We start from the raw sequence: 14,053 nt of genomic DNA, 5'->3' as shown, positions 1-14,053 counted from the left end.
AAACTCACTATCAGTACTTGCAAATGAGTATCAAAATTGTATTAGCAACGTTTCAGTCTCACAACCTTCATCAGGCATATACAAATATTCAAACTCAATCCCATTTAAAATAATCACATGACAAATCAACGCACAGATCCAGAGCCAATTAGGCTCAATGACTGAATACATAATTAACACCACATCATCATAAACAGGTGCAAACATAATAATGAAACAAGGGAAAATAACAACAACAAAAAAAAACGTTTAATTATAACATCACATTAAATAATACTTCATCATTCATACCCCTGGGTGATAAAGTCTGAAGGGTAAAAATCCAAAACAGTTCACGTCTCTGTAAGAGCACTTCAATACCGCCCCCTCTAGGTGGCACACTCACTTTTTCAATCCCACAAAAACATCGTGATTCGAAGCTATAAAATGAGCCGCAACTGGATAATTTACATCTTTTCTTCTGATAGAACTCTTCTGTTCACTAATTCTTTGCTTTAAGGACAACGAATCAAATAAACAACATGAGTAGAAACACAAGTAATCACAGAATGAATCTTTTTTTTTTTTTACCAGTTTTTGGATGACAAACAATAATGTTTATTATTGCGCTGAGCACAATTCCCATACCGATAATTACCATTCTGCATAGGACTGAGTAAACTCTGAGACGGACGAGGACTAACATTCTGAAAACGGGCATGTACCAGGCAATCTTAAAATTGTGATACTCATTTGCAAGTACTGATAGTGTGCGGGAGTTTCATTATAAAGATGAAATTAACACATCATATTTAAACTAAAAAATATATCTAAATATTTTCTGGAGAATATTTACTTTGTATGTTGACAGTATTTTTCTTTTCTTTTTTTTCTACTTGGTATTAATGTAAAAATATTTAAAATATAAAAAACCTGGTTTGGTTTGTATTTCTTACCAATTGTTTATTTCTCTGGAATTTTCCCCAGACCCTCAAACACCCTTTTGCAGCCCCCTGCGGGTTCCAGACACCCGTTAAAAAATCCCTGGCTTTCACATCAACTATTGGTGTTATCTACAAAAGTTCATGTCTTATTCTCCGAATCTCATGTCATTCATCTTTTCCACCTGGTCAGAAGAAAATAGAGCATCTCAGATGATAAAGCAGAGTGAGAGAGCTTTAGATAGGGTTTTAGCGATTGTGGATGTATGATGGATCTCCTCCTAACACTACAGAAATCAGGTTATGGATGAGGGGCGTTTGCCTGCCGGACACCGATAAGGTGATTACACGAAATACCCTCTATCTACACCTTCTTACTTTCAGAACATTACACAATTAAGTCCTGCGAAGCAACAGAGCACCAGAAGCAGATCGGACATTGCAGTAGTTTGAAGATTAACATGCTTGTTCATGTTCCAACGGCCTTGAGGAAACATCTCCATTCCGCTGAATGTTTGCATTGCCGTTTAGAGTAGTACATCTCTGTCATTCAGTGAAAACCAATGAGACAAGCTGCCAAGATCCAGAGAAACCTCCAATCCTTAGGTACAACAACTCTAAAGATTGTGTGTCTGTGTGAGTGTGGCGTCCCTATAGGCCGGTGCAAAGCCAGGATATAAAGTGTGTGGATCGATTCGGGAATGTGAGTGAATGTTGAGTTAGCATTCGCATTCCTCTTGGGTCTCAGGTTCATAAACATCGTGAATTGAAGGATTACTATGGCTGTGCTCACACAGTCATGTAAATCCTTCTTTTTTAATTCTTACTGTATATGTCTGCCAGGATATATATATACACTCACCGGCCACTTTATTAGGTACCCCATGCTAGTAACGGGTTGGACCCCCTTTTGCCTTCAGAACTGCCTCAATTCTTCGTGGCATAGATTCAACAAGGTGCTGGAAGCATTCCTCAGGGAGTTTGGTCCATATTGACATGATGGCATCACACAGTTGCCGCAGATTTGTCGGCTGCACATCCATGATGCGAATCTCCCGTTCCACCACATCCCAAAGATGCTCTATTGGGTTGAGATCTGGTGACTGTGGAGGCCATTTTAGTACAGTGAACTCATTGTCATGTTCAAGAAACCAATTTGAAATGATTAGAGCTTTGTGACATGGTGGAAGTAGCCATCAGAGGATGGGTACATGGTGGCCATAAAGGAATGGACATGGTCAGAAACAATGCTCAGGTAGGCCGTGGCATTTAAACGATGCCCAATTGGCACTAAGGGGCCTAAAGTGTGCCAGGAAAACATCCCCCACACCATTACACCACCACCACCAGCCTGCACAGTGGTAACAAGGCATGATGGTTCCATGTTCTCATTCTGTTTACGCCAAATTCTGACTCTAACATCTGAATGTCTCAACAGAAATCGAGACTCCTCAGACCAGGCAACATTTTTCCAGTCTTCAACTGTTCAATTTTTGTGAGCTCTTGCAAATTGTAGCCTCTTTTTCCTATTTGTAGTGGAGATGAGTGGTACCCGGTGGAGTCTTCTGCTGTTGTAGCCCATCCGCCTCAAGGTTGTGCGTGGTGTGGCTTCACAAATGCTTTGCTGCATACCTCGGTTGTAACGAGTGGTTATTTCAGTCACTGTTGCCCTTCTATCAGCTCGAACCAGTCTGGCCATTCTCCTCTGACCTCTGGCATCAACAAGGCATTTCCGCCCACAGAACTGCCGCTCACTGGATGTTTTTTCTTTTTCGGACCATTCTCTGTAAACTCTAGAGATGGTTGTGCGTGAAAATCCAAGTAGATTAGCAGTTTCTGAAATACTCAGACCAGCCCTTCTGGCACCAACAATCATGCCACGTTCAAAGTCACTCAAATCAACTTTCTTCCCCATACTGATGCTCGGTTTGAACTGCAGGAGATTGTCTTGACCATGTCTACATGACTAAATGCACTGAGTTGCCGCCATGTGATTGGCTGCTTAGAAATTAAGTGTTAACGAGCAGTTGGACAGGTGTACCTAATAAAGTGGCCGGTGAGTGTATATATATATATAGTCTTGGATCACTGTTGAATGTTGACATCACTTGCCTTCCTCCAGTGGTTCATAAGGATCATAAACACCATCTTCACAGTCTCGTTGTTGCTCTGCAGAGATACTGTACGCTCTTGATCAGGAAGAAAATATTGACTTTCTGATGCCTTGGACATGTTGTGTTTGGCAGGTTTAGTGTGATAGCCAACAGGTTATGTACAGTACATTTAAGATCGCCGCGATGATGTACTAACACTCCTGTATTATTGTTCTCATTCACAAGGGGTTTAGTTGCAGGACTTTTTCTTCCATCTTTAACACTAACAGGAACAATGCCTTTTGTGCAGGATCTCGAGGCTCGTACAGCAGTCAGCACACTCACCTGGGCCCTGAACTGAGGCCCCTGCAGTCCCCTGAGCATCACATCGATCCCATATATGAAGACCGAGTCTACCAGAAAGTCCCCATGAGAAGCCTGAGCCAGAGCCAGGGAGAAGTGCTCCCTCCAGGCCATACGGGAACCTACCGGAATAACACGGGTAGAGTTTACACACACACTCTCTCTCTCTCTCTGTGTGCGTGTGTGCTGAAGTGTGTTAATCCCCAAGTTACCAACCTCCAGGATTTCTGCAAGAAAGCCAAATCCTTAGAGAGCATTTATCCAAATCGGACACGGTTCTTGCTCACAGCCGAGTGTTGACCTCATTAGAATTAATCTGAGTTAGAGCACATCACACAATCTGTATTTGTGAGTGTGTATTATACTTAAAAGGTTTCACTTGTCTTACCATATCACATTAAAACACCTTAGCAGTCTTTTTCAATTAGCACATTGTTCGTTTTGTTTTGCTTGTAGGTCAGGTGTAGCATGATAATCTGATGTGGCTCGCCAGTTTTGTTAATTCCTCACATCTCATTGAGAAAGTGTAGTGTGAATCCAGTTCAGGAGGATGAGACCAATGGGTAGATTACAAAAGCTGTGCCAATATAATCAGATTATGGATTATTTTTTTATACTGTACATCAATACCTTAGATACTTGTATTATGTGTGCATTCATATCATTTATTTATTTATAATATATTATTTCATATTTGTTGTTAATTGTAAGTTTTATATAAAAAAGTTTATAATATAATTTTATAGTATACATACTATTTTTTCATATATACAAAATACATATTTACAACAAATATTTATATTAACTATTAATGTGAATAAAAACAGAATAATTTTTATATTGAACATGTGTCTCTTCATATATACAAAATACATATTTACAACAAATATTTATATTAACTATTAATGTGAATAAAAACCAGAATAATTTTTATATTGAACATGCGTCTCTTCAAATTGCAAAGATTTTAGTTTTAACTGCATTTCTGCATTTAGATCCTTGTATTGATATGTTTTATGGAGTTATACAGTATGTATTTAGATGCATTCATTCATTTTTAATGTACACATTGCAAAGCTACTAGTTTAACTGCATTTCTTACAAGTGGGGTGGTGGCATCACTATTTTTTTTTTTTTAAGTAATGCAGCTTTTTAGTGGCAAAATTATTTTATTGGTTGGATAGCAATTGTAGCGTTGACACTATAAGTTTCTCTGTGTTTGGAAAAAAATAGAAATTGTTTGTCATTTTTATTGTATGTGTTTGGTTTCAAAGTGTATAATGTGATCAATGTGAAATCAAAACGGTAGAATGGCAGTGATCCAATCAGAATCAAGAATTCAACATACTGTGACATAATGTAATTGTGAGCGTGGAAGGGAGGCATCATGACAGGGTCTCGTGACTCCCCTGAAGCAAAAATGTGTCGACTCTCACCTAGCTTAGTAGTGCAGATACAATCTATATGGTCTGTTTTAATTGGGGTCTGCTGTGGTAATTTCCTACGCTTGCTGCAATCCTGCTGTGACCTTTGAGAAGTGGAGCTTATAATGTACCTCAGAGACTTTATTTCTTTTCAAAATTGTTGCCTCTGCCTAATGGTATGGCAGCATCAGCAGACTGTTGAAAATTATGCTCTGTCTCCTTTGGCTTTCTCCGCTCCGAGCTCTCACATATCACAGCCCTTTTATTTTCTCATCCACAAGATGTTACTGTGATTTAAGAGGAAAATAGAGAGCCTTGGCTTTGCTTAGATAAACACAACAGAACAAGGGCAGATTTGTCTCTTATTTGCCTTGAATGGCGCTAAAATACAATTAAACAGGTAAATGAAGCAATTAAATCTGTGTCATTGCAGTGGTTTTCTGTCTAAAGCTAAAGGTCGACTAAAGCTAGAGTGCCCGTCTGCTACATGAATCATGAATCAAACTAAAGCTATTTAAGAAATTATATAATCCTGCCTGAGCACTTCTATTAAGAATTCAGTTTCCAGTGTTAAATTAAAGGGTTAGTTCACCCAAAAAGGAAAATTCTGTCAGTAATTACTCTCCCTCATGTTGTTCCAACCCCGTAAGACTTTCGTTCATCTTCGGAACACAAATTAAGATATTTTTGATGAAATCTGAGAGCTGTCTCACTCCTCCATAGGCTTCTATTGCAATTGAAACCTGCCGGCCCAGAAAGTTATTACAAACATCGTTAAAATAGTCCAAGTGACTACAGTGGCTCAACCTTAAGTTTATCAAGCGACGAGAATACTTTTTGTGCGCAAAAAAACAAACAAAAATAACAACTTTATTCAACTATTCATTTCCTTCTCTGTGGGCCTCGAGATAGTTCACGTATGTAAAATAATACTTTTGAAATGTTGGATGGATTTCTTAAGAGTTAAGACTCTCCAATTGCAATTCAAATCCCATGAAAAAACAGTGTAAACTTATTGTTTGATGTAAACCACAATCACAATTCAATATGCAAATATAACTTCAATTCTGGCAGTAGTTTTATGCCAGTGGGAGATTAAACCTAAAAAAACTGGCAAGGTTTATAAAATCAAAAAATTGAGAGCACATCTCAGGCTGAATTTATCTACAAAATTCACTTTGAATGACTTCTATGCAGTATGTTAAAGGAAGAAGGAAAAGAGTTATGAGAGCGCCCTGCAAGCGCTGTAAAAATACATTTATAAATATGAGAACCTTTCTGTCTCTCCTTTTCTCCTATTGCACGTTTGGAACATGATCAAATCAAGTCAGTCGAAATTGGTGCACTGCATTCGCACCACCGATAATAAACAGTCATTTTCCATCCAGCAGATTTCAGCTGTGGCTCGAGGTGTCTGAAACTCTATGATAGCATTCAGGCTGACATTGAGACGCCTGACAAAGTCTCACAATGCCTAACAGAGTCTCGAGAACAAAGTAGCTCAACTCTTGTGTTTTTATGTGATCAAGTTCGACTCCCTGAAGCACCTGGAAGTAACAAGTAGTTTATGAAAAGTCACTAATGAGGATCTATGCAGTCTCGTGTTTGATGTCACATCATTGCTCAGTCTGTCTGTGAGTTCATTGACCTCACTTTTTTTGCCGTCTCTGTTCTCTTCCTCCCAGTTGCGTTGCTTCCCCTCGCTAAGTGTCTCATTAGACCCGCAGATGAAGGATAGGGCTAATGACGACATTAGAAACCTTCACAAATACACTGCTAACATGTAGCTGCTGTGTTCTTCTTATTACAGCGCTCTGCAGGAGAGATAAAGAGAGAGATTTATGGCCATGTTTTTTTTGGGACAGATGACATTGGTTGGAAGACTGTCCTACCTGAGATCCCCAGGTGGAAATGACTCAAGCAATCAGGGCGGTTCAGGGCCAATACCATCACCTGCAGATTAGAGAGACTGAGAGGTCGACCGCTGGGCAGTGTTCTCTTATGAAATGTGTTGTAGTCTCACAAGTTTTTTTTTTTTGAGGGGGGGGGGGGGGGGGGGGGGGGGGGGGGGGGAGGGGGGGATTGCGGGGGTGGTATTGCACCTATTTTGTGTCTTGGTGCAGAGCCTCGCATGATATCTGTGCATGCAAGGAAGTCACTGACTCATTTCAACAAAATCCCATTGGAGTTTTCAAATTTCATAAAGAGAAAGCAGGTGAAATGTTCTCCGAGAGTAAAAAGACTTTCATGGATGAGTGTCAAGGACATATCTGGGTCATTTCACAAAATTATTCATTATTATTATTTAGTTATTTAGTCTACAGTGTATACCATTTGGGTGGGGTCTATACAGTCTGTACAAAATACAGTAAAAATACAGTTTTTTTTTATAGCAGTTTTCCATTTTAATATATTTAATATATATTTTATTCCTGTGATCAGCATCATTACTCCAGTCTTCAGAAATGTCCTGCTCAAGAAACATTTCTTATTATCAATTTTGAAGATATTTTGCTGCTATAGAGGATTTATATTTTGAATTAATTTACTGTAATGGGACATTTAATCAAAAATAAATGATTTATTTAGACTAAATAATAAATTATACATCCAGTAAATGTTGTTCGGCTTTTTCTGGTTTTATTTATTCATTTATGTATTTATTTAAAGGCTTGTATTGATCCAAGGTCATCATCGCTGAGATTAATGAGAACTACACAGAAAGTTTTCACTAAAATTACAGTAATAATAATATTTTGGTTGAAAATGTGTTTAATTTAAATATGCCAATGTATTGGTCTGAAGGAAGAAAAAAAAACTTGGCTAAAATAGTTTTCATAGTCCTTTTGCAAAACACAATTTTATGTTTTTGTCTTTGAGATGAGATATGATCCGGGCAGCTTTTGTGAGATTCCCCAAAATGGTTCGAGCTCAACATAATGATAGTATCACATTTTATTAGTTTGGCCCATTATGGGTTCCCTGTAATGCTGATTCCTTTCAAGTACCTTATTCATCATAAGTTTGCCTATCCAGGAGTCAAATCTGATCTTGCACAAAGCTCCAGATAATGTGAATGTGATTAAGCTCCTCGTGGCCTTTCATTCTGCTGCAGCACCATTGCAGGATCACTCGTTCATTTTCAGCTCTGAAATTCAAACTTCATGAAGTTAATTAGGCTTTGTGTGAGAGGGACTGGAAGAGCAGCATATGCGGCTAAGAATGTGCTGAAAAGACTCATTTTGGAACCGAGCGAGGAATTAACCCGAGCTTGAGGGAAGTGCTCTATCAAATGCTGATGGAGCTTTCCTGCTCACATCCCTGTATAACTGGCCAGGCTTTTTCACAGAAAAAGACACGGTGTACTAAAACAGTGTGCATTTTTCGCTGAATTTCATCATAAAAGATGGAGATTCGCACAAGGAGAATTCTTGAGTCTGCGTCATATGCAGAAGAATGGGCTACGAGACCCCCAATGGGAACTGCTGGGTGGCTTCAGAAAAGAGGAAGGAACTTTGATTGTAGCTCAGTGGTTACATAAACCTCGATTTGAGAGTCTACAGCAACACTTGAGACCGAAGTGGAAAAATAAGGGAGAGTATTTCAGCCATCTCTCAGCCGTTGTGAAGTGCAGTTTGAAGCAAAGAGCGGAATGCACTCTTTGGATATTGAAGCACGCACGACTTTATAGATTGCTATAAAATCAATTCATTCGTCAAGCACCACCAAAATCATCTTTATCGGACAAAAACACGGCCTCTTCCCAGAATTATGTGCGTCTCACTTGCTGATCTACATCCCATCCTTACATTTCTAATACCTGTGCTTTATATAATGGAACATTGTGTTTTTGCTGAGCTTTAGAATGTATTAGTTGCTCGCTGTAACACATATACTTAATTTGTGGAGATCAGCAGTCAATTCCCAATTGAGGAGCTCCGTTTAATTCGTACCTGAATATAGCAGTCCGTTCTAGATGTTATGTAAGACGAAGCACCTAAAATATATATCTACTTTGACTGTTCTTCTGTGATTTATTTCCCTTACAAGACACACAAGAGCAAAGGGAGCTGCTCATGAGTTTTTACTGGACAGCATATCATACAGAGTCGATAAATAGGAGTTATTTTATGTTTCGATTTGCAGTGGTTTTTCACGTTGTCCTAAAATGCTCAAACAAACCAAATGACCCATAAATATTCAGGGTATTCGTGGTAGCAGCAGCTAGACGATTAACATTTTACTTTAGCATGCCTTTTTCAATTTGAAGATTGGTTGAGCTGTAATATATTATTTAGAGAGTAATACCTTTGAAGAATGTTATATGTACTAGTAAGAGCTAGAAGGTATTCCTCAAGTGAACAAAAGTGAGTTTATGCAAATGAAGTACTGAATAAATTTGTCTAAATTAAGACTGCAAAAAACATATTAGCCCAACAAAGACTTTTTAGTGATATTTTAGTGATATATTTATGTATTGAATAATATATATATATAATGAATATATTATAAGAGAGTGTATGATTGTATTGTAATTCTTTTCTGAAAGGTTATGCCCTTAATATTTTATGATGTTGCAACTTGCCTTGTGCCTTGTGTCTTTATACAGTATGTCATTTAAAAAAAAAATGTTTAGTATATAAAAATATAATAGAAACATATTGTGAAATAATCTGTCACACACACTGTTTTGGTTGCTCTTAGTTTCTGTTTTCATGGACTTTCAGTTTTTTTGTCTTAGTTTCCCGCCAGTCATCAGTTGTCATGGACACTCATAAGATCATCACACATGTTCGTCATCTCCTCATTATCACTGTGTATTTAAGTTCCTCACCTTCTCTCTGTGTTTGTGTGGGTGTTACACACGCTGTTACTTTGTCTTCGTCATAGTGGATTACCTGAGGCTACGTCCACATTAATACAACCGGATACATTTAAAAACGGCGTTTTCGTTTAAAAACGCTCTGTCCACACTAGCTTTTTCAGGCGTTTTCTGACATTTCAGTGGATGAGAAACTTCTAAATTCACCTTACTGCGCATGCGTGAAACCTCACAAAAGATCACCGAGATGATACAGATGGAAAAATAAATAATAAAGTTATCGCGCAATTCTTCTAACAGGATAATTTTATTTAGCAAAATATCTCACCATCACTGATGCGTCCAGGTCGCACTCAGTCACCATATGTTTGGTCTAAAACGCAACTGCTCTCCTGTATTGCCACAGGACAGCAAATGTGAGTGTATTTTCTGTCATCTTTGCAGTACTGTGATATGAAGAGTGTGCAAAGTAACATATTTTAGCAACAGTGTAAGAGTGAATAGTACATAACAGGCACTATACCGGTAAACATGAATATCTATTGGTACAACATGGATCACATGACTAAACTTCCGTCATCGTTTTCAAATACCTCCGGCTTCACAGTCCACACTACAACGCGAAAACGCCGTTTTCAAATTTATCCGCTTTGGAGAGCGTATTCCAAAAGCTACGTTTTCATTGACTTAAAGCTGCAGTAGGGAGTTTTGAGAAAACGTTGACTTAGCCTGAAAATTTGAACAAGCACAACTTACAGGTCCCACCCCCTTGCTCTCTGCTGCGCAACAGCCCTCCCTCCACAGCTCGTCCTCCACAGCGGAGCCTGTCGTGAACGCGCAGGCTAGTAAACAGGGCCACCGATAACAGCGGATAAAAAGTTATATGGCACATTCACTAATAGGGACTAAACGTCAACAATATGCTTTACATTGACGATGGCCTGCCCATACATTGACTACAAACTTGGTCCTCAAATCATTATGTATTTTGCAATACATGTAACTTTATAACGTTGCACTCTTTCTATAAGTTATAAATAGCTAGTAAGATAACGTTAATATAACGGTAATTAACGTTACAGTATGTAAGTAATTATTCTAGCGATATATAATGCTAGATAAGGTGTGCTAGTACATTATTTCAGCAACATGACAAGCCAGTGAATTAGCAGGTTTCAATTGTTGCTTAGCAGAGTGCGTGACATTTTATCTACATGTTATGCGGCTAGAGTTTTGACACCGAGTCAATGGGCTCTGTGTAATTCTTTCTTTTTCGCTTGTTTATAGTCATCAGTCTTTTTCCTTTTACCTCTTTGTTTTATGAGCAGGTGTCACTCGAGAATTGGCAGTTTAGGTTGTTTCTCCGTCATAAGCACAGCTGCAGCACGCCGGCAATCTTGAGTTTGAACGACGGCTCGCGCTGTGCAAGAGAGGGGTGTGATCAGCGCGTACACGAGTGTGATTGACACTGCTAAGACACTCCTCCTGGCTCTGATTGGTTGTTTCTGACCGGGAGCGTGTATTTCTGCAAATGGCAATAGGACCACTGGGAGGAGCCAGAAGAGCTTGATTTTTTTTTCACAGATTATCTGTCTCATATTCTACTGTCAGGACATAATGACAGTTTTAACAAATATGTAAAAAATATTTTTTACAAAAGTTACCTACAGCAGCTTTAAAACGCCGTCTCAGTGTGGACGGAAGGCCAAACCGGAGAAAAAATATACGTTTTCAAACGAAAACGTATTAGTGTGGACATGGCCTGAGTTTTTCATTTAAGGCCCTTTTGTTTATTGATACCCTTTTGAACTCTCCTTCATCGTCATCTTTATCTGGTAACATAATCATTGTATTTTATATTGTTAAAAAAAATAAAAAAAAATATTTTTGTATGTAGGCCTATGCTACTGTTGGGGTTAATTTTATTTTATTGAATTTAAACATAATAAAGTAAAGCAATAAAAGGTGTAAAAGGAAATAACCCACAGTCCTCACCTGCTTGATTTTAAGATCTCAAAAGCTCATACTGTATGCAGTGTTTGTGTTGAGTCTGTAAATCACTGGAACAATAACAGTTTGAACCAGTTGTGAGCTCAGTTTAATACCATCCTGTGAATCTGGCCTCTGCTCCTCTCAAGCATGGCTAATGAGCAATTACACGCTCACACACACAGACATATAAACACACTAGGAAAGATGGATGGCACTCATAACTTAGGCTGAGGTGCTGGCGGTGAGACATGGAGGCAGCGTTTTGATTCACGGGAAGCATCACCTTGTATCTGTCCTGTAGCCTCGCTCCAAGGATGCAGGGCGTAACACGGATGATATTTACTGCCGTAACGGCTCCTGTGCTGTGATTGTGCCATATGTTTAAAGCCTTAACACACACATGAGCTCTGAGTGAAATGCCATGTGTGTAGTGGGAATCATTCATATTAACATGGAACTGGAGCATCCAGACAGTTATTGAGAAACACAATTGTTGCAAGCCAAAGTGATGTTAAAGAATTTTTCACATTGAGTTTTAGTTCACCGCAGTTTGTTTCTTCTGTTATTTCCAGGTCTGTGTGACATGCCTAACAACTCACTTTACCCATTCACAATATAGCATTACCTCTATGTAAAAGTTACTTTGTAATAAAATAAGACACAAACTTTCTCAAAAATATTAATATATTATAATTATATCATACAATTAATATTCATTTATTTTTATTTTTAAAAAAAAGTAATGTATTTATTTTATTGTATTCATTTTAAAATATTTTATTACATAGTAAATTTAAACTTTCTTTTAAAAAACTTTAGACCGTGTCTTTACTGTCACTTTTGATCCGTTTAATGCATCCTTGCTGCATAAAAGTATTAGTTTTATATATATTATACTATCTGGAACAATGTATTGACCAATCAGCATACAGGACCAGAACTATCCTGTTTATAATTAGAAAAAAAGCACTCCAGCAAATTGCATTCCTGCTTGTTAGAAGATGCACATTTGCATCTAAACCTCTCAGACCGACAACATGCACACAACATAATTTCATCCACATAACATGTATTTATGTATTGGAAAATCTTCTGAATTACATCTTAAGGATAAACACAATCTTAATTGCATTCTTGGTTAGCATTTGAAGCTTGCTCTTCTGAGCAAACAGATGAATCCATTCAAGACAGTGTCATTCGGATACCACAGTAAAGCAGGTAGCGCTTTATTGTATCGCACCTTTTTTATCCTGCATCGAAAATGGCAGAGCAGCAAATCATTCCTCTACTATGTTTCTGTTGAGTGGGAGTGACCTTTGGTAGGGTGTAATATCACGCAGAGGAAAAAAAATGCTAGAAGCAGCCGAGCAAAAGAAGAAAGGGCAGTTTGTTTATGATCACATTACACACTGTAACAGAGCACTGAATCTGATGCCAACGCTAAGGAGATGCTGGATCCTCTGATTCGTATCTGAAAGGTCAGGTAATTTAAAAGAGCAGCCCATTATCAAACCTATAGAATATTCAAAGCCTCTCCGCAAGAGGAGATTAGAAACATTAGATGGGGCGTGTGTGTGTGTTCGTGTGTGTGTTCGTTTGATTCATGAGATGGCAGATAGAAGATTGAAAGAGAGTGCAGGAGAATGTTTCATATTCAGCCTCAGTGTTGGAAGAATGCACTTAGAAACACATTCATAGTAATGTCAAGGTCTTGTGGCTTTTTATTTTTAACTCTTTTCTAATTTCTAACCCTAACAACTAACTTTTGTAGCCGTACTGCATAGTCGTCTTTATACATACAGTGTGAAATGCTGTCTGTATGACAATCAGTGCATGTTGATTGCATGATTTTGTTTCTTGTTACTTTGTTTCATATATATATACATACATACATATATATATATATATATATATATATATATATGTGTGTGTGTGTGTGTGCGGTTTGACACAATATATGCATTTAGAATTGCCCCAATATTCAAGATAAGGGGGCAAAAATACCTCTGTCTTTTAAATTTATATCATTTAATATAGTCAATCAATATCACACGAAGTTTGAAGTTTACATGGAGAGGCTAATGGTGTCGTTTTCAAAAGCTTGCATTTTCAGGCCCCCAAAATACCATTGTCGTGTAAATAAACAGCCAAAACACAAAGTTTTCAGTTTTAGTTGAAGACTTATGTTGTGTAAATGGCCCTTAAAGTCCCCATGACTTCATAATTGACCATACTTACTTTGTTTGCCTAAATTGATCGTTTTGTGGTGAACAATTCATCCATGCAAGTCAATCCACACAAAAAATATTTTTGGCTTCGTAATCTTTAATCAAAATCTGAAATTTCCCCTCCCCTCTGCGTTGGAGGACCTTGCCTGATGACGTAGGTTTCACGGTTTGGGCGTCTGCTTAACATCCGTAACCACGCCCCTCCAACTGA

The 14,053-nt window shown here is 38.1% G+C and overlaps 1 protein-coding gene across 3 annotated transcripts in view; it reads left to right on the top strand.

Moving 5' to 3' along the window:
- The window catches only part of ctnnd2a (catenin (cadherin-associated protein), delta 2a), a 323,353-nt gene that overhangs the window by 185,078 nt on the left and 124,222 nt on the right, over window positions 1–14,053 (top strand). For all 3 annotated transcript variants that reach the window (XM_056248935.1, XM_056248934.1, XM_056248936.1), the window contains one exon: window positions 3,324–3,515. In XM_056248935.1, the coding sequence (XP_056104910.1) occupies window positions 3,324–3,515 (192 nt within the window). The remainder of the gene's footprint in view (window positions 1–3,323; window positions 3,516–14,053) is intronic.

This window comes from Rhinichthys klamathensis, unplaced genomic scaffold (genome assembly GCF_029890125.1).
Source record: "Rhinichthys klamathensis goyatoka isolate OS25496 unplaced genomic scaffold, OSU_Roscu_1.1 h1tg000059l_1, whole genome shotgun sequence".
In the NCBI taxonomy this organism is placed as follows: Eukaryota; Metazoa; Chordata; class Actinopteri; order Cypriniformes; family Leuciscidae; genus Rhinichthys; species Rhinichthys klamathensis.
This window is presented reverse-complemented; position numbering and strand designations above follow the sequence as displayed.